We start from the raw sequence: 22,031 nt of genomic DNA, 5'->3' as shown, positions 1-22,031 counted from the left end.
TCAGATGACTGGAGCTGTCAGTTCATGGACAATGTCTTGCTGTAGAATCTAAAAAGAAGAGGGACTCCCTATTGATGGGGAAGAACGCCACAAATCACATTGTGCTGATTCCATTAAGTCCTGAAACCCAACAGGGAATCCTCCATGAAATCCATGGTCATTTCACAGAACCACAGAAGCTCAGAAATGAAAGGACTTCAGTCACCATTTATCCCTACTACTTACTTCCCCCAAAAGAATCTCTGAAATAATAGTACCACTTCTAGCGCACCCCTCATCCCCTGAGTGACCCATTCCACTGAGGGATCATTTCAAGTTGTTAGAACGTTCTGCCTGCTACCAAGTCTAATATACCCCTTTTATCATTTCTGTTTCTCTTAGTTCTGTCTTCTGGGGCCAGTGAGGTAGCTATTTTAGGCCTAGGGAAAAATTTAGGTGTTCAGACCTGAAGGAAACAAAACACGAGGGGTTATTTATTCCATTTCCATATAAAAAGATTCAGACTGGTTCTGAAAAAACAATCCTTTGTTTACATAATGCTTTGTAGTTTATAAAGCACTTTTGCATATATTACCTCGGTCAACAAGCATTTATTAAGCACCTGCTATATGTAATCATTTGTCAAAACTGGGAGAGAGCATGGCTGGTAGAAAGATTACTGACTTTGGAGTCAGGGCTCCGGGTTCAAATCCCAGTTCTGCCACTTGTAATCCTGAGCAAAGTCACTTAATTTCTCTGGACCTCACTTCCCTTGCTGATGAAATGAAAGAGGGAGACTGGGTGCCCTTCTAATTTTACATCTGTGATGCTAAGAATTCTGCGAGATGAATGGGGGCATTAAATGATTATTTTCCTGATATGAGTCAGTACTGTGAGGTGGCAGTCAAAAGAGCAAATTCAATTTTGGGGTGCGTTGAAAGAAGCATAACTTACAGGAATAGGGAGCTGATAGTCCCACTGTACTCTGCCTTCAGGAGAACTCATCTGGAGTATTTTTTTTCAGTTCTGGGTACCGCATTTTAAGAAGGATAATGATAAGCTGGAGAGGAAGGCAGTCAATATGATTAAAAGGATTTCAGTTTACATCATGAGGTTCACTTGAAGGAGCTTGGGATGTTTCACCTGAAAAAGAGAAGGTTCAAGGGGAGTTGTGAGATACAATAGCTACTCAAGTATTTGAAGGTCTGTCGTGGGGAGGGAGGGTTTGTAGGAGTCAAAAAAAAAGAGGCAAACTGGGTCCTATTCTATTTTATTCTAGGAGTTCCCCCCATCAGAAAAATCACAGGTAAAGCTCAATCTCTAATATCACTTTGAGGTAAACAAAAGAGGTATTTTTCATCCCTACTTTACAGATGAAGAAATAGAGGCTCAGACAGGTTGAGAGACTTGTCTCAAGATTAATTAGGGAGCGCAGGTAGGGTCAGGAGTGCCTTTTGGTTTTGGTTTCCATCTCTAAGAAGGCTTTAGATACTTAACAAAGAACCATTATCATTCAGCAATAGTATTCAAATGTTCTCACTGTGTTTATTATCACTAGTGAGAGGATACAAAAATTTCCCCTGTAAGAATTACTGCATTATCATGGGGGGTGGATGGGGGAAGGATGACTGGAAAAATTTGGTAATTTAAAAAAAAATTGAGTCATGTCAGTTTTTTTTATATGTGGTGCCCTATTTTATTTTCATATATCTTTACTTTAAAACTGGAGTTAGTAGTTTCAAAGCTGGAAGTGATCAGAATCTTTCAGAATCCTGACTTTTATGAGGTCATAGAGTAAGGCACTGGTAAAGCCAAAGCTATAATGGGAGTCTTTTCCCTCTTACTCTACTACTCCCAATTGATCCTTAAAGACAGAGATGATTTTAGTTTTTTATCTTGGTATCCCCAGAATCCAGCACACAGTAGGCACTTAATAAATGCTTGTTTATTAGCAAATGGTTGTTGATGGTTAGGTGCCTTTGTACTGGCTTTCCTCTATGCCTAGAATGTATTCCCACTTGAGCTTCCTCTTTTAGAGTGCCTTGCTTTCTTCAAAACTCTCCTCCACTGACAATTTCTATATGAAATCTTTTCTAATTTCCCCAAATGCTAGTTCTTCCCCCCAAAAAACTTAGCTCACATTTCTTTGGTATATGTTTATTTTTGTACATATCTCCTCTGGTAGAATATAAGATCACTAAGGGTAAGGACTGTTTAATTTTTGTTATCGTATCTCTAGAGCCTACTATAGTTCCTGGCATCCAGTTGGTATTTAATTCATGCTTGTTGGTTGGCTGATTTTTGGATTGACTGGCATTGCATTGAATTCCTGTTTTTGTTACATCTTTTTGTTGCATCCTCACTTTAAGTGGTGGGGTTTTCTCACTAGAAAGCCAGCATGATAATCTTGGCATAAACATTTGCTAACATCTTGGATCCTACTTTAGAAGAAAAATATACAAAGAATGGAGCAGGGTGTGGGAGGGAACCAGGAGAGAACTTAATTAGGACAGCATGAAACTTGACACAGGAGTAGCAGTGTGTAGGCACTGATAAAGTATTATGCAGGTCTGAGGGGAAGCTATGTAAAGCCCCCAATAATAGTGCTTCTCCTTTATGTTCATGAAATTTAGTTTAAAAAAAAAAGGATCCAGACAGGGGGTTGAAAATAGAACTTCAGTGGCTTAATAATGAGTAAGGAAGCAACCAAAATTTCTTGCTTCTAGCTAGAAGAAAAGGTTTCCTTTAATATCTGTGTGAAGATTGAAGCCTATAATAAAATGAATAAATTATCCTCCTCTGTAAAATATAACCTTCATCAGAAAAGCTGCTGCGTTAATGTATTACGAGGAGGCATATTTTGGATTGAGATATTGCTTGGCTGCTCTGACAGTACTGGTGGCTGAGCACAATTAAATTCTATGTTTTCTACAATAAAAAAGGCAATAAAAATCATACCCTCTTACCTCCATATCCACTTGGGATTCTACTTCTTGCAAACATTAGGCAGCTAACCTGGAGGCTTATCAAGAAGAAGGTTTAAAGACTAGGTATTTATTAATATTTCAAAGTAACTTCTTTTAAGGAATAGAAGAATGGAACTCATTAATCACTTGCTCTGAGAAACTCAGAGACCTTTCTTTTATTATTTCCTTGGTGACAATTAGATGAATCCTTCTGGTGATCATTCTTGAGCAATGAAAAGGAACTACAGTTCCAGTCTGCTTTCCTACAGAAATGGAAGGCATGCCTCCCCTGAGCTGCCAACTTTGGCATATATAGATATCTGGCTTGTGTCATGCTAGGAATGGGAGGGGATTTTTATGGGAGATTAAAGAAGTATTTGTTGAGCTATGGCATTGCGTACCAGTGTTGCTTAGAGATATCTGTGGATGGTGGGCAGAAACTGCTATAGTCTTTTCTCACTGCAGACCATTATTGGCCACTGTGGAAATGGGAAGACTCTATTTCTTTAGGCAGGAGCAGAAGTATTTCTCAAGCTATCACATTCTTTTATTGATCAGTTCATCCTGGGGTACAAATTCTCCTGATTTAGTAGTGTTTAAAGAGCTGACTTGAAAAAGGAAGACTTGGGTTCAGATCTTGCTTTTGACATTTGGTTGTTGTCCTTCCTGCTCAAAGAGGACCAAAATAACATCGCTATGTTGGGGGTCAAGATAAAATGTGTCTGGCTTGGAAGGCTGTACCACAGGTCGGGCACAAATCGTCCATATGAACTTTTGGAGTAGAGTTGTCTCAAATTTGTGCATCTCACCTTTCTTTCGAGCTACTACAATTTTACTTTGCTCATAGAGCACAGAGCCTTCCCTGATGAGGGCACACCATGCTGGGTGATCCTGTGCCAGTGTCTCCCATGTCTCACAATCAATTCCAAAATTCTTCAAAGAGATCTTGAGGGTGTTTGTGTATTGCTTCTTCTGACTTCCATGTGAGCGCTTGCTGTGTGTGAGTTCTCTCTAATATAGTCTTTTAAGCAAACATGTGTTTGGCATTCAAACAACATGGCCAGCCCATCCAAGTTGCACTCTCTGCAGTAGAGTTCTAATGCTTGGCAGCTTAGTTCAAGAAAGAACCTCAGTGTCTGGTACCTTATCCTGCCAGATGAATGGCAAAAATTTTCCTAAGGCAATTCAAATGGAAGCGATTCCATTTCTTGGCATGGTGCTGTTATAATGTCCAGGTTTCATAGACATACAACAATGAGGTCAGCACAAAGGTTCTGTAAACCATCAGTTTGGTAGTTAGTCTAACACCTCTTCTCTCCCACACTTTCCTTCAGAGCCTCATAAAAACTGAGCTAGCCCTGGCAATACATGCATCATGCTCATCTATGTGTACATCCCGGGAAAGCATGTGAACCTTTCTAAGCCTCATTTTTTCATATATAAAATTAGAGGATTATACTTGAGATCTTTTCCAGCTCCTATGGCCCACAGAAATGGTGGTTGTGGTTAGGTTCCAAGATTATCTCACAAAATCCTATTTCACTGATTTTGTAGCTTAAACCCTATATTTGAGCAATAAAACACAAAACCATCGACAGCATATAGCTGTCATATTTTTTACTATGTGTATCATTTATTTATGATGTATATCATTTATTTTTATGATAAACATATATTTTAAAAGATTTATTTACTTACAAGTATGCTTTATCTCTCCCCCCACAACCTCCTCAGTGAATAATTTTAAAAAGACAAAAAGAAAACCCTCATAACAAATATGCATAGTGCAGCAAAACACATTCCCATGTTGGGCGTCGTCTCAAAATGTACGTTGTCTTCTGCATTTTAAGTCCATTGCCTCTCAGGCAGAAAGCGGGTAGAAGATCTCATTGCAGCGTGATATTTCAGCTACTTTGTGTATAAACCATCACACCTAGGTGTCACTTTAAGTTTTCTTTCTGTGGAAAAATATGCTTGAAGTTCTGAAAATCACTACATTTAAAGCTGGAAAGGATATTGACATTACCTAGTCCAATGTGATCATTTTATTGGTGAGTTCAGGGAGGCACAGAGGGTGTGAAATCTCTCATTCACAGCCACAGAGGTAGTTAGGTTGCAGAACTGAGGATTCATATCTAAGCTTTCTGTCTCCAAATCCACTTTGCTACTAGACTACTTCATCACCTAAGAAATTTATAAATCTGCTTTTGGAAGATGACCCATATGGAAGTTTGGGGACTTTGGTCATGTCCAACTCTTCACGACCCCATGGACCATACTGTCCATCGGTTTTCTTGGTAAAGATGCTGGAGCGGTTTGCCATTTCCTTCTCCAGTGGCAAACAGAAGTTAAGTGACTTACCCAAGGTCATATAGCTAGGAAGGTTCTGAGGCTGGATTTGTATTCGGGTCTTCTTGACTTGAAGCCCGGTGCTCTATCCATTGTGCCACCTAGCTGCCAATTCACAATATTACTTATTTAAAATGTATGGTGTGTTTGTTTTGTGTCTTTGTTTTTGTTTGATTGTCAGAGTTGACTTTTGCTGTGATTTGCTGGCATCTGACTTTTTTTTTCAATTTATTTAATATTTTTAATTTTCAGCATTGATTTTCACAAGAGTTCGAATTACAAATTTTCTTCCCATTTCTACCCTCCCCTTCACTCCAAGATGGCATATATTCTGGTTGCCTGTTCCTCAGTCAGCCCTCCCTTTTGTCACCCCACTCCCTCCCATCCCCTTTTCCCTTACTTTCTTGTAGGGCAAGATAAATTTCTATGCCCCATTGCCTGTATATCTTATTTCCTAATTGCATGCAAAAATTCTTTTTGAACATCTGTTTTTAAAACATTTTAGTTCCAAATTCTCTCCCCTCTTCCCTCCCCACCCACACTCCCTAAGAAGGCAAGCAATTCAACATAGGCCACAAGTGTATCATTATGTAAAACCCTTCCACAATACTCATGTTGTGAGAGACTAACTATATTTTGCTCCTTCCTATCCTGTTCCCCTTTATTCAACTTTCTTCCTTGACCCTTTCCCTTTTTGAATGTGTTTGCTTTTGATTACCTCCTCCCCATCTGTCCTCCCTTCTATCATTCCCCCTTTTTTATTTCCTTCCTCCTTCTTTCCTATGGGGTAAGATACCCCATTGAGTGTGTATGATATTCCTTCCTCAGGTCCAATCTGATGAGAGCAAGATTCACTCATTCCCCCTTACCTGTCCCCTCTTCCCTTCCTACAGAACTGCTTTTTCTTACCGCTTTTATGTGAGATAATTTACCCCATTCTATCTCTCCCTTTTCCCCTCTCTCAATATATTCCTCTCTCATCCCTTAATTTGATTTTACTTTTTTAGATTATCATCCCTTCATATTCAGCTCTCCCTGTGCCCTCTGTCTCTCTATATATGTATATTCCCTTCAGCTACCCTAATACTGAGGTATCATGAATTATACACATCATCTTTCCATGTAGGAATGTAAACAGAACAGTTCCACTTTAGTAAGTCCCTTATGATTTCTCTTTCTTGTTTACCTTTTCATGCTTCTCTTGATTCTTGTATTTGAAAGTCAAATTTTCTATTCAGCTCTGGTTTTTTCACTGAGAAAGCTCGAAAGTCCTCTATTTTATTGAAAATCTGTATTTTGCCTTGGAGCATGATACTCAATTTTGTTGGGTAGGTGATTCTTGGTTTTAATCCCAGCTCCGTTGACCTCCGGAATATCATATTCCAAGCCCTTCAATCCCTTAATATCGAAGCTCCTAGATCTTGTGTTACCCTGATTGTGTTTGCCCAATACTCAAATTGTTTCTTTCTCGCTGCTTGCAGTATTTTCTCCTTGACCTGGGAGCTCTGGAATTTGGCGACAATATCCATAGGAGTTTTCTTTTCTGGATCTTTGTCAGGAGGCGATCAGTGGATTCTTTCCATTTCCATTTTACCCTCTGGCTCTAGAATATCAGGGCAGTTCTTCTTGATAATTTATTGAAAGATGATATCTAGGCTCTTTTTTTGAGCATGGATTTCAGGTAGTCCAATAATTTTTAAATTCCCTCTCCTGGATCTATTTTCCAGGTCAGTGGTTTTCCCAGTGAGATATTTCACATTGTCTTCCATTTTTTCATTCCTTTGGTTCTGTTTTATAATATCTTGATTTCTCATAAAGTCACTAGCTTCCACTTGCTCCAATCTAATTTGTAAGGTGGTATTTTCTTCAGTGGTCTTTTGGACCTCCTTTTCCATTTTGCTAATTCTGCCTTTCAAGGCATTCTTCTCCTCATTGGCCTTTTGGAGCTCTTTTGCCATTTGAGTGAGTTTATTTTTTCAGGTGTTATTTTCTTCAGTATTTTTTGGGTCTCCTTTAGCCAGTCATTGGCTTGTTTTTCATGGTTTTCTTGCATCACTCTCATTTCTCTTCCCAGTTTTTCCTCTACTTCTCTAAGTTGCTTTTCCAAATCCTTTTTGAGCTCTTCCATGGCCTGAGACCAGTTCATGTTTTTCTTGGAGGCTTTTGATGTAGGCTCTTTGACTTTGTTGACTTCTTCTGGCTGTATGTTTTGGTCTTTCTTGTCAGCAAAGAAAGATTCCAAAGTCTGAGTCTGAATCTGAGTCTGTTTTCACTGCCTGGCCATGTTCCCAGCCAATTTAGTTGACCCTTGAGTCTTTCATCGGGGTATGACTGCTTGTAGAGTAGAGAGTACTTTGTTCCAAGCTTGAGGTGCTGCTGTTGTTTTCAGAGCTATTTTTACACAGCAAGCTCTGCCACACCAGTGCTACTCCCCCCATAAGAACTGCCAACCCGGACCACAACTCAGATCTAAACAGGCTCTGCACTCCTGCTCTGATCTGCCACTTGATTCCTCCCACCAGGTGGGCTGGGACCAGAAGCAACTGAGGCTCTAGCTCTGCAAGCAGCCTCATGGCTGCACCACCTCCGCCGCCCCTGGGTGGTAGCCAACCATGAACTCTTTTCAGTCTATCCCCCGCAGCTTTTCCCACTAACCTTCTCTGTTGTCTTTGGTGTTTGTGGGTTGAGAAGTCTGGTAACTGCCACAGCTCACTGATTCAGGGCACTAGGGCCTCTTCTGCCTGGCTCCCAGTCTGGTTGGTCCAGGCACCACTCATGCTGGGCTCTCCTCTGCTCCATTCCCAGTTTCGTGCAATAGACCCTACTTAGTGACCCTCCAGGCTGTCCTGGGCTGGAGCCCTGCTTCCTTCTGCTATTTGTGGGTTCTGCAGTTCTAAAATTTGTTCTGAGCCATTTTTAATAGGTGTTTGGAGGGTCTTGAAGGAGAGCTTTAGGCAAGTCCCTGCTTTCCAGCTGCCATCTTGGCTCCACCCCTAGCATCTGACTTTCCTATAAAAAGTACTGATCTAAAGATAGATCTGAGTTAAGTGTGAAATTCCCCTTAGATCCTTGTCACCTTGATTACCAATGAAAATTGATTGATCCCCCATGGAGGACATGTAATTTTATACAGTGATACTGCTATTAAAAAAAAAGGTCACATTCAAAGAGTATGCTTATTTATCAGAAACTCCATAGTTAAGGGTAGAAATAATATGGGTGACATTGGAATGCTGTCCCTTTATTGAAAGGTATTCCTGAGCAACTACACAAAAGAAGTAATACAATTAAAGCATCACAGTCTTAGTGATGGAAGGGAGGATTATCTAGTCTAAAGCTCTCATTGTACATATGAGAAAACAGACTCAGAGACTGAGTGAGCTGCCCAAGGTAACACAGACTTGTAGGTGGTGGAACCCTGATTTGGTCCCAGACTCCCTGACTCCAAATTCAGTGCTCTTTAACTCGGGGCACCATGGTATTTTGTAATAGCTACCTTTAGGCTCTTTGAATGCACAGACTCATCCTTGGCCTAGCGCTTCCACTGCTTGTAACCACCTGACAAAACAGTATTAAGGGAAAGGTTTGAGAGTGTTATTTTTACCATCAGAGAGAAATTAATAGAAGAATGAATAACTATTTTTCTGATACTTGTGCTAACATGCCTCCCGACTTCCATACATATCTCTCTGGCTACAGACCTCCAGTTTGATTACTAACTTTTTCTTCCTATACTGCTCTCTTGAATTTGATGTAATAGGAAGCTCCCATTGCTGATTTCTGATCTGGCCTGGTTTCTGTACCTTTGGATGTTGCCCCTCTTTAGAGCTGGGGACAAGGGTTATCCATAAGTCCTGATGATTAATCTAGGGGCTCTTAATATTTTTATGTGCTGTGGACTCCTTTAACAGTCTGGAGAGGCTTATGACCCTCTTTTTTTTTTAAAAAAAATTTATTTACTTTTAATTTTCAACATTCACTTTTTATAAAATTTTGAGTTCTATATTTTTCCTCATCCTGGACCTCTTTTCTGAATAATGTTTTTAAATACATAAAATATACACAATACAAAGGAAGCCAATTATATTGAAATACTTTTTATCAAAATACTTTTAAAAAAGAAAGCTTTCAGCTGCTTCTCTGTGATTCCATGTGGGGCATTAGGGAGCACAGCCTTGCTGGGGCAAGTCTAGGACTCAGCTGGATCCCCTCCAAGCAATGGCAAGGTAATAAAGATATTCTAAGCTATAGTCTAAGTATTCCCTACTATTAATTCCATAGCACCAGTAGGCACTGATGTTGATGAGGGTCTCAAGGCCTTCAGAGTGCTCCTCTCCACTGCCATTAGTTGATTGGATGATCATTCTGCATTATAGCTTCATAGAATCTTAGCTTGAGGGCTAAAAGGGACCTCAAATTCATCAAATTCAAATATTTTATTTTTCAGAAAAGAAAACTGAAGGCCCAGAAAAGTGCAGTGGCCTGTCCAGTCTGGTGATCGCTAGACTCTGACTTTGAATTTAAGACCTCTGACTCTAAATCCAGCAGGCCAGTTAGAAATGATGTGATAACTACTGAAAACCATTGCAGGCTAAATTAATGGTGGTAATTAGCACAGGGAACCAGTAACACAAGTAGAAATTCTAGAGGGAGCATTCTCCACTCCCACATTTTTTCCATGACCTGTAACTATTTCTGGGATTCCATGATAAAGAAATAATTTCCTGCATATGGCTCTGATTCCATGTTAGGTTTATTTTCTCTTTCAGTGTCACCTAATGAAAATGTTTTCTTAGAATAAGCAGAAATTGTGAGACTGATTCTCACCAAAAAAAAAAAAAAAAAAAAAAAAAACCAAAAAAATCAAGCTTTTGGGATACAGATTACATCTAATCTAAGTGCCAGGATACAAAGAAAGGCAAAAGACAGTCCCTGCTCTCAAGGAGCCCACAGGCTGAAGGGGTAGACAACATGCAAATGCCTACACACAGATTATCTACAGGATAAATAAAAAATAAAATAGGAAATATTTTTGTTATATAGGTGACATTTGTAAAGATCAAAATATCTGATTTATCTAAAAGAGGATGGACCCCAGGGAATTTTTTAATCGAGGTAAATTAACAAAGGTAGAATATATTTCTAGCTTTTCTAAAATAGAAAATATTCAGGAAGAAATGAATATATTTGGGTCAGAATGAAAACATTTCTATTAAGACTGTGTCTACCATATTAAAAAAAATTCCCCAGTGTTTAAGAAGTTGATTGTACAAAACCATGTGGTGATTGAATGTTATCCTTCTATATATGTCCCTCTAGAAACCATTTACACTGATTGCATTTCTAAACTTTTCTCTAGTGTGTGCTAACAATTCATCTGAACAGGAGTGAAATATTATGCAGTTATCCCTTCCACATCTCAGGTGGTGCCGCATTCTTGTGAACCAAAATATCTGGGTAAAATTTTTTGACCCAGAAGTTTGGATTTTTTCTTTTTCTCTTTTATAGGATATTTACAGTACCTTATTGTAAAATTTGGGTTAAGTATTTGCTCATAGACTGTCATCTGCTGGCCTTCACATGTTGTCTGAAGCTTCCACAAAACTCCGCAAATATTACTATTTAATTTCTTATGCCAACCCAGTATTTATCAAAACTGTGATGGAGAAAGCTGTGATGTAGAATGATTAACTGTAATTGATGTTGCATTTCCTCAAACCATTTCCATTGTCTGTTCCAGGGTCGTCTGGACTCTTTAACCGAAGTGGATGATTCTGGACAGTTAACCATCAAATGCTCCCAGAATTACCTGTCCCTGGATTGTGGCATTACAGCTTTTGAACTATCTGACTACAGCCCCAGTGAGGATTTGCTTGGTGCCTTGGGTGATATGACCTCTGGCCAGGTTAAAACCAAGTCCTTTGACTCCTGGAGTAAAATGGAAAAAGACTTCCCAGAACTTATTAGAAGTGTTGGTCTCCTTACAGTAGCTGCTGACTCGATCCCTTCCCAGGACAGTGAAGCCATTAGTGAGGAGGGTACTCACTCGACACTTTCAGCAGGAGATGAAGGTGGAAATGATGAGGGCAAAGAAATACCTGTAGCCAAAGAGCCTCAGGTCTTGTCTCCTCTTGGTTCTACGGGCTCAGGGCAAAGGAAGGACAGGCCTCGTTCTTCTGATGCAGGGACAAAGGAAAACCATTCCTCATCCAAACCCGGTGCAAAAACACATCCTCCTGTCTCTGAAAATCCAACCCCCAAGAGGTCAATAAGAGACTGTTTTAATTATAATGAAGATTCTCCCACACAACCTACTCTACCCAAACGGGGACTTTTTCTTAAGGAAGATGCTCTAAAAAATGAACTCAAAGACAGTGATGGGAAAAAACAGATGATTCTCTTAAAGGCAGAAATGAGTAGAAGTACACCCTCCCTTTTGGATCCACCTGACCGGTCCAAGCTATGTCTGGTGTTACAATCCTCTTATGCAAACAGCCCATCGGCAGTTAGCCAGTCTTATGAGTGTTTGCACAAAGCAGGTGAAGGGAATCTTGAAAACCCAGTCACGGGCCACTTTAAAGAAATTTCTTGTAGCCTAGAAAGACTTAATGAGTACAATCGTAAAGAAAAAGCCCCTCGAAGAAAACATGATGAAACCTCTGAGATTACAATTCCATGTCAACCACCTAAAGGGGGATCTGGTGCTGAGGCAGCCAAACCAGCTGAAAATATGGAAAACTCAGTGGTGCCAAATGGAATTCCTTCTTGTACTTTCAAGTCCAGAGAAAGGCCAGAGACAGATTCTGCTTCCACATCCTCAGCTGATCTTTGCAGTCCAGGAGACCTGAATGCCAAATTGTCCCCGAAGTTGATTCCAACCAGTTTACCACCTGTTTCCCAAGGAAATGACTCTGTATCTGGCTCAGACTCCATCATCTCCCCATTACCCATTCTTTCAAAAAACAAAAGCAAAAAATGCTATTCCTCTTCTCCAAGTCATGTTGCTAGAAATGGCCAAGTTGTGGAGGCCTGGTATGGTTCTGATGAATACTTAGCTCTTCCATCTCACCTTAAACAAACTGAAGTGTTAGCGTTAAAGCTGGAAAATCTGACAAAGCTTCTGCCTCAGAAACCCAGAGGAGAAACTATTCAGAATATTGATGATTGGGAGCTGTCAGAAATGAATTCAGATTCTGAAATCTATCCGGCCTACCAGATTAAAACAAAGCACAAAAGGTTAGGCAGAATATCCCCTAGTTCTTCAAGTGATATTGCATCTTCCCTGGGGGAAAGCATTGAATCTGGGCCTCTTAGTGATATTCTTTCTGATGAAGAGTTGTGTATGCCTACATCTGGCATCAAAAAATATAGAGCCGAAAAGTCAGAGATAGCTCCAACCTCTAAAAACAATGAGAGCTCTGCATCCAGTAAAACCGCTTTAATTCAGCAGTTGATGGAAGATATCCAACACCAAGACAACTATGAAGCAATCTGGGAAAAAATTGAGGTAAGGTCCTTTCAGAAATCAAGAACTATAGCTACAGTAGTTGGCACAGCATAGGTACTTAGTAAAAGCTTATTGGTTGATTGCTAGTTACAATACACTAATCCTGTTATCCCCAGTGTAGAGATGGAGGACCTAAGGCCCAAGTTCAATGAAAAAGCTTTTTAAAAAAAATTGGAAATAATTGTTGCTATTTTGATAGGCCTAGCTTTTGTTCTCTTAAACCAGGGCTGTCCAAGATGCAGCCCGCAGTTTGAATTATGCGGCCTGACTATAAGCATAGAAATTTACATAAATGCTTTAGTAAGTGAAGCCGAGCTACCACAGAGCTCTCACTAAAATGGCAAATCAAAATATATTGTCTGTTGTTTCAATAAAAGCCTAAAGTTGGGCAGCCCTGTCTTAAACTGTTATGAAGTGGAAAAAAGAACAATGTTCATTACGTTGGGCCAATGTATATGTGAAGAGTAACTGCTCATCAGTCCTTCATCACGTTGATCACACTTGAATCAATACACTTGTGTTTGGCAAAGCTCTTTGCAGTCAATATTGCTTGAACAGAAGTGAGGTCCTAATCAAATGGATAGCACAAAAGAAATAATACATCAGACAGCAAATAGTTTTTGAGCTTAATTAATTGAGTGTGCCGGTATCTCAGCTATATGAGAATGAAATCATTCCTTTTTCTTCCCAATACTTTCAAGCTCAGTCTGCTCATCCCAACCCAGAACAGATACCTCTGTTCTAGACAGAAACAACAGAGGCCAATTCAATTCACTGTGAACATGCCTCTTTTTCATCTCTATATATCATCATGCTGTTGGCTAACAGTCGTTGTAATCCAGTTCAACTCAATTAACACACACTTTCTAAAACATCTAATATGTGCAAAGTTCTGTCCTAGGTGCTGGGAATACCTACATAGAAAAGGAAAGCATCATTGCCCTTGAGAAGTTTACAGTATAGATAGACATCTCTAGAACGTGGGAATGACAACTGTGATATATAAATTTGCTCTAAGAATAAGATTTTAGTGTCATTAAATCAGAACTGACAAAAACTCTGTTTCCGTATGGTTCTCATTCACCCAAGTGTAGGGAATCAGAATTCTCAGGACAAAGTTTCTAATATGGATACAGTATCATATGACTTTTTTCTTTTGGGGATAAATAGTCCTGCCCCTAAAGATTAGTTACTGCTGTAGTCATGGTCTTTGCTTAAATAGAGGGTTATCCAAAAATACTTCTAATTCATTTGCTGATCACAACATGGTATGGTAGACAGTATGTTGGACTTGAAGTCCAGAAGGCCTGGTTGACATCCCACCTCTGATACTTACTAATTGCATAACCTGGGAAATTCACTTAACCCTTATGTGGCTCACACCTAGGATTTATCTACTTAAGTAGATGATAAAGAGTAATATTCATAGGTGAATTGTGATCTATGGGGTTGGTAGAAAGAATTCTCACACTTGGAATTCCCCTCACTTAGGAAATCAAAGATCTTTCCTCTATTACTATAAGAATTAAGAGCTGTTAACACAGGTTAATAAAGATACCTTATATTGGTTTTAGGTCTCTGCAGTTCCCAAAGTGCTTTTATGTACCCATACGACATATCATTTGATAATTCTCATTTATAATCCAGTGAGGTGGGCAAGGGGGATATTTTTATCTCCATATTTTACAGATGAAGAAATAGAGCCTTGGAAAGGTAAAAAATCTTGCCCAAGATCCCATGGCTACTAAGTGACAGAGTTGGGACTGGAACCCAGATCTTCTACCTTTTTTTACTATGACCAGTTGCCTTAGGGTGACTATGAAGTTAATTTCATACATGATTTGTGTAATTTCAATATATTTCCAACTTTTTCAGATGGGAAAATAGATAGCAGAGAATTTAGAAGAGTGTGAGAGGAGAGGAAGTGGAGGCATTGATAGTTGTTGACATTCGCTATATCATCTTTTTTTTAACATCTCTGCATAGAGATGATCGTTGAAACCATGGGAGCTGATGCAATCACCAAGTGAGATAATATAGAGGAAGAAGAGAAGAGGGTCTAGGACAGAGCCTGGGGGGATGCCCATATTGGTTAGGTATGATATGGAGAAATAGACTAAGAGAGCAGAGTAAGAAAGAGGAGAACCTGGAGAGAAGAGAATATCCATGAGGAGACAGAGTGATCCTATGCATTCTTCAGTACTTAGTAGATAGGTCTCTGCTAACTCCCCTTTCTTTCATCATCCATCAAGGTTTTTGAAACTCTTAGATTGGGTTCCTGTTTTGGTTGTTTTTAATGATTTTATTTGAAAAAAAACTGTGGGTCAATTTTCAGTGTCTCATTTTGAAGAGGCCAAAAATCCATATATAACAAACCAGCCCCTCCATGACCATAACTATTGGTGTCATTAATAGGTTGGTAATGGACCAGTCCAATGATTAACCAAGTAAGTTGTATATTTTTCCATTGTTGATATCTTCTTGCCCAGAACTTGTTCTATAGATAGGTTAAGTGTGCCAGGACTCTGTCCTCTCCTCCACAGCTTTCTTAAGTCTTAAAATAAATTGGAATAAATGAATCAAGGGAATCCTAAAATTAATCCACTGGGAATAGCACATGGAATCTCAGGCCCTTGCACCCACCCTCAGATGCATTTGGATTTTCTTTGTCCTGAAAAAAGCAACAGAATGGATTTAGAGTTGATTACTTAAGTCATAGTTCTACTAAATAGGCATTTTGATGAATATTTAACATTTTGATGGATATTAAAAATCAGTAAAATGCTATTAAATTAGTAAACAGTCTACAGGAGTTCTGTCATAACACAAAAAGGAATGAATTATGTAGGTTGGCAAAAAAATCAACTCAGCAAAAGTAATCAGGGATGCCAGGCCAACAGGTGAGTGATTAGAAAATGTACCTCCTTAGAGAGTATGGGAAAATTAATATACACATATTGAGTAATGACTTATACAAAACATTGGAACACATACAAAAAATTGTGATACATGGTCTTTGCCCTTATGAGGTTTATAGTTAAGGTAGGAGGAATGCCATATATATCGCAAAAGTAAAGCTATCCCACAAGTCTACATTTTCTAAGTTCTTTGTGAGTTGGATTGTACCCAACTTCACCTTTGTATCTCCAGCGTTTAGCACAATACCTTGTCCCTAGTAGATGCTTAGCAAATGTTTTGTGAATGTTTGAATGAGTTTGAATAAATGCAAAGTGAACGATACAGACAAGTGCTATGTTAACTCAGAGAAGAATGATGTCTTTGTGGGCTGGGGTCATTAAAGAAGGCTGGCTTTAAAAAAATTCCAGAAAATTGTTTTTATATCTTTTTTTTTTAGAAACTAGATTTCCTTTTTTCAACACAGAAAAAGGGAGATGAAAATTCAAACCATTTTCTAAGCTTTTTTTTTTCAAAAAATGGAACTTTATATCACGCACTAAATACTTAAATAGAAATAACAATCTCCAAGCTTTAAATGGGGTACTTTCAAGTCCCATTAAAAAAAAAAAGCTCCTTTTTTCCAGATGAAATCTCATTTTGCTGAAGACCCATGTATCATGAAATCATACAGGTAAAGGGAACTACAAGTGTCACCTTTGACTTCAGTATGTTTGGGTAGTATTAGAAAAAATATCCTTTTGGACATCTCATTGTCCCGCTACCTCACGTCACATATTTTCTAGTCATGCTAAAATCTAAAAACACATCCCATAGAGAATATGCTTTGTTAACTCATACATGTTGGTATCCTGCTAACAATTGGTTCAACTAACAATCAAAAAGGTGAAAAATGGTATTCCTTTTAGAAGAATTCTAAATATCTTTATAAATGCTTGATTACAGCATCTTAGGTGTAAGTCAGGGAGTCAGCTGCTGGTGGCATTTTTATCCTAAGTAAGTCTCTGACCAGATTTAACGCTTCCTTAAGGCCAACTAAATGCCACCCATGGACATCAGTTATTTCCGTTTCAGTGATAGCAAATGCTCAAGAGAAAGCCCTTCCTTTATAGCATGGATAAAGTAAAATTTTGGTTAAGTCAAGTACTGATTTTGTTATTGCAGGTTTGATCGCTTAAAGAAGAATGAAGGTAATGTTTGTGCTTGGGCATCCATCAGTTTCTAACACCAGGTGGATAGTTTAAGTAGAGAATCTTTTGCCCTAGGGTTATTTTGGCGTGGTATTCAGACAAGAATGTATCCAGTGTCACAGAGTTGATTAATTATCAACAGTCTTTTTCTGGACCCTGTTGTTTGGCCTGGGGTCTGGAGCCCTTTGATATTTGTCAGGACTTTAAGATTGGTTTCTGTATCTTGACTGATATTTATAACAAATTTGTTCAGATGTCATGCTATTTATACTAAACTTGCTCACATACTGAATTAATTTCTTACCACACTGTCTTGAATGCCTTAGGCTTTGAAATCTAGCCTGCCCCATGAGCAATGTTTAAGTTTCTTTTAGCATCTTAAAGAGGCAATGTGGCTTAGTGATAGTTGGTAACCATAGAGTCAAGAGACCTGAGTTCACAATCTGGCTTTGAGGCATCTGATTGTGTAACCTTGGGCTAGTTATTTAAATTCTCAGTGCCCCGGGCACTAAGACTGAGTTTTAGATGAATTCAGCAATTTATCTGCATCTGTGGAAGGAGTTCTGATGCCCGTTGTTCATCATGCAGCTGAAATTACAGGTCTAGAACCAAAAATGTTCTTAAATTGCAGTTCATATTTTTTTAAAGTGTATGCCCATGAAAGATATGTATGTCAACCTGAGTTGTCTAAATATAGCTTGTGTGAGTTATTGGTAGGTAGGACCTGAAGACTGGAGGAAGGGAGGGAAACTAACAAGATCACTAAAGTTTAGGGGCAGGCAAGCCCCTGGGCACAGTCATATTAGACACTCTTTCCTCTGGTTTCCAAGGGAAAACTAGACTAAAATTATACCTATCTGTCCCCTAAATGTAGTCTAAGGGTGCCATGGACTCCAAACAAAATCTACTTCCCTGGTCCTTTTAAGAGGGAGGGTTTACCCTGAGCTTACACTTGCCAGTTAGATTCCCTGTCATTAAATTCTAGTTACACAAAAAACTATTGCAAATAGTGAAGAGCAGGTTCACCCATTTTCCCAAGGCAAATAGTAAACAGAAATCAGAGAAGTTATATAGATTAGAATATACCAGACAATGTGCAGAGTAAATGAACTCTTTAGATGAGAGCAGCTTAACTAAGAGAAATTCCCTGAAGTGCACCTCTCAATCTCTCTCTCTCTCTCTCTCTCTCTCTCTCTCTCTCTCTCTCTCTCTCTCTCTTTCTCTCTTTCTCTCCCGCTCCTCTTCTCCCTGTCCCTCTCCATCTCCCCACCCTTTACCTCCATCTACAGCAGACCTGCACAACTTGGCAGTAGGTGGGGGCCAAAATAATTTCTGTGGGCCACAGATAGTTTAGACTAAAGACAGACTGACATGGTTGGTTGCTGCATTTCACATGACAAACAGAAGAGTATGCAGGGGCAACCCTACATTTTTTGCAGGCTGCCCAAAATCCTTCATCAGGTTGCAAGCGGCCTGGGGGCCATATGTTGTGCAGTCCTCATCTACAATCAGTCCCCAAAAGAGTCTGGCACCATGAGTATCCTCTCCAAAGCTCTCACACCAACTCCACCCTTCATCAACATTCTTTCCAACAGTAGGGTGTCATGACTACTCAACAACATTCAAAATACCCCAGGATTAGTTGAAAATCTGACATCTAAGTTTTGCAGCAAAGAAAGCTTATTCGTACCAGACATATTTATATATTTTCCCCTTTTTTTGTCTTGTTTTAAGCATTCTAGTGGTGTTAGTTATTCAGGAAAATGTTTTCTTGATATGTCTTTCTCTAGAATTTTTCCTCTTATGTTTCAGGTGGCCCATTTCTGACTTTGGACTGACCTGTTCTTCTCACAGGGTGGGATGTCACCCCAATTTTTTCCTTTCGGAGTTGTAGCCAGACCATCTTGAGAGAAACCGGATTAATTATTTTTTGAAAAGGACTAAGCAGAATATGGATTGTTCTCTAACAACCTGATCTTCTCCTCCTCCTCCTCTTCCTCCTCCTCTTCCTCCTCCTTCCTCCTTTTCCTTCTTCTCTCTTTGACCACTAGAGGAAGCACAGTGGGCTTGGACAGATGACCTAGGTTCAAATTCTACCTCAGAGATTTACATGTTGAGTAATCCTGGGCAAGTCACTTAACTTCCCTGTGCCTCATTTTCTTCATCTGTTAAATGAAAGGGTTGAATTTCATGGTCTCTAAGGTCCCTTAAACTCTAAATCTATGATTCTATGACAAATCTTCTGGGAACAAATATTTCCTGAAGGGAATAGTTGGAGAAAATGTTTGGCTGAGATTGCATAACAACAACTCAGAATAACAATGGGGGATAAAAACTGGACCTGTGATTTTTTTGCTTTAGTGAGAGTCCAGGTGAGAAAACTCCCTCCACCAATGAAGGTCAGCACCTTCTCTGCCACTTATAGTTTTAAAGAGTTGCCAAAACCAGAGGTACAGCAGACTGGGAACACTCCCAAGTGCAACCAGAACCAGACTAAAACACAATTGGGCAATGTTTAACAAAATAAAGACAAATATGATAAAACTAGTTAATATTAATTTGTGTTTTTCCAAGTCGATATGCTGCCACAGGGATCCATTTCTATTTGAGCTTGATACAACCTACCCAAAGCACTGATAAGTGATCAGTCCAGTATTACACAGGAAACATATGTGGGATTTAGACCCAGATCTTCTCGGCTTCAACCCTGGCTCTCAATCCACTTGATAATGCTGCCTCCCAATAACAAAAGTGTTTATAAAATCCTCGAATGTTTTGTAGGAAAGTGAATGCCTATTGAACGGGTTACCAGTGTAGTGTCCTGCATGTGTTTATAAATGTTTGTTGAATGAAGTAATGTGTGATTTTGAATTTTGTGCCATACGCAAAGGTGAACAATTAGTAAGATTAAGAGATGAAGCCTTGGGACACAATGGATTCAAACAAGAAGATTTGGGTTTAAATCTTGTCTCCGACACATACTATCTTTGTGACCTGGACAAGTCTCAATCTCTCACCGAACTCAGGCAGTCTCTAAGATTTCAAGTTAGAGACATGAATGATGATGATATCTGCTCAAGTGGAGTGAATTTCTACACCAATGAAATCACAAATTCTTACCTACACACACAAAGGGGGCCACAGGAGATGGATTGGAGGCAAGCAGAACAATTAGAAAGCTGTTCTTTTAGTCTAAGTTAGAAGCAAAAAGGATTGAAGTAATCTGCTGGCAGTGGGAGTAAGGACAAAGAGACAGATGCAGGAGACAGCATAAAGGAAGACTAGACAAGGCTGTGATTGATTAGATGGGAAGGTCAAAGGAGGGGACAGAATCAGAGATGGCTGAGCTTTCAAGCCTGGAGACTGTAGAAAATAATTTAGGCCACTAGATGTCAGCACTGTCTTCTGCTTCTCCTACCTATCTCACTGACCACTCCTGCTTCACTATGGGTGCCCTGCAAAGCTCAGTCCTGGGACCTCTTCTCTTGTCCCTCTATGCTATTTCACTCGGTGAAACTCCCATGGATTCAATGATCATTTCTATGCTGGTGATTCTCAAATCTACTTATCCAACCCTAACCCACTTTGCTGACATCTGGTTTTGCATTTTCAGCTGCCTATTGGACATTTTGAAATGGATATCCTTGTAGAAATCTTAAACTCAAAATGTCCAAAACTGAACTCATTATCTCTTCCCCACCCCCCATCCTTTAAACCCACCCTTCTAAATTTTACTATTGCTGTCAAGTACATCAACATTTCCCCTGTCCACCAGGTTCATAACCTATGTGTCATTTTTTATTGTTTACTCTCTCACCTCCTCCCCCTATCCTGTTTGATGCCAAGAGTTATTGATTTCACCTTTGTAACATCTTTTGCATAGATCTCCTTTTCTCTTCTGACACTACCACACTCTCCGCATCACTTCATGCCTAAACTATTGCAACAGCCTGCTGGTTGGTCTGTCTACCATGAGTCTCTCCTCATTCCTGTCCATTCTCCACCCAGCTGTCAAAATCTTCCTAAAGCATAAGTATGATGATCTCACCTCTCTACTCAATAAACTCTAATGACTAGGATCAAATACAAAATCCTCGATTTGGCATTTAAAGCCTTTCATACCCTTCTCCTTCCCTTCCCATGCCCTCCCATACTTTTTCAATCTTCTTATACCTTACACACTACCACGTGCTCTGTGATCTAGTGACAGTGACCTCCTTGTTGGCCCTCACACAAGCAACTCCATCTCCTGACTCCAGACACTTTCTTTTTCTGTCCCCCTTGCCTGAAATTCTCTCCTTTTCATCTTTGCCTCCTGGCTTCCTTCAAATCTCAACTAAAATCCTACCTTTCCCAGGAAGGATTTCCCTATCCCCCTTAATTCTAGTATCTTCTTTCAATAATCAACAGATTATTTCCAATTTATTGTGTATATAGCTAAATGATACCTAGTTATTTGCACGTTGTTTCCCTCACTAAATTATGAACTCCTTGAAACAAGGACTATCTTTTACCTTTCTTGATATACCTAGAGCTTAGCATAGGACCTGACATGTACTAGGTGTTTAATAAATGTTTTTTGACTAACAGACAGTGAGTAGAATGTTAGACTTGGAATCAGGAAGATCTGAGTTCAAATTTCAACTCACATGGTTACTAGCTGTATTATCCTGGTCAAGTCACTGAACTACTCTTAACCTCAGTTTCTTCATCTGTAAAATGAGGAAAATAATAGTATTAGTGTCACACTGTTGTTGTGAGGGTCAAAAAACATTAAAATACTACATACATTCTAGCTACGGTTATCATTATTATTAAATATAAACTCTACCAGGAGGACAAATGAGAGGAATTAAGACTTTTAAAAAATTAACAGGGAAAAGATAAAGGTCATCATGTGTAGAAAGACTGTGACCAAGATCACAGTTGAAAGAATCTAAATCAATAGAGATGCGGCTTTTACATAAAATTACAAAGGTCTTTTTTGATGCTAATAACCTATCTTATAGGATGCAAAAAATATCAATTCAAATTTCCAATTAATTTGCTGGAATGGTATTTCTTATTCATGCCAAGAACATTGCTCAAGGTTAGTCAATAAGAACCTTAATTACCCTAAAGCAA

The 22,031-nt window shown here is 39.2% G+C and overlaps 1 protein-coding gene across 2 annotated transcripts in view; it reads left to right on the top strand.

Moving 5' to 3' along the window:
* Positions 1–22,031, top strand: part of AKAP6 (A-kinase anchoring protein 6) — a 495,488-nt gene that overhangs the window by 116,105 nt on the left and 357,352 nt on the right. For both annotated transcript variants that reach the window (XM_036734767.1, XM_036734768.1), the window contains one exon: positions 11,035–12,801. In XM_036734767.1, the coding sequence (XP_036590662.1) occupies positions 11,035–12,801 (1,767 nt within the window). The remainder of the gene's footprint in view (positions 1–11,034; positions 12,802–22,031) is intronic.

The sequence above is a fragment of the Trichosurus vulpecula genome, chromosome 8 (assembly GCF_011100635.1).
Source record: "Trichosurus vulpecula isolate mTriVul1 chromosome 8, mTriVul1.pri, whole genome shotgun sequence".
Lineage (NCBI taxonomy): Eukaryota > Metazoa > Chordata > Mammalia > Diprotodontia > Phalangeridae > Trichosurus > Trichosurus vulpecula.
Note: the sequence above shows the minus strand (reverse complement) of the source record. Positions and strands in the feature narration are given on the sequence as shown.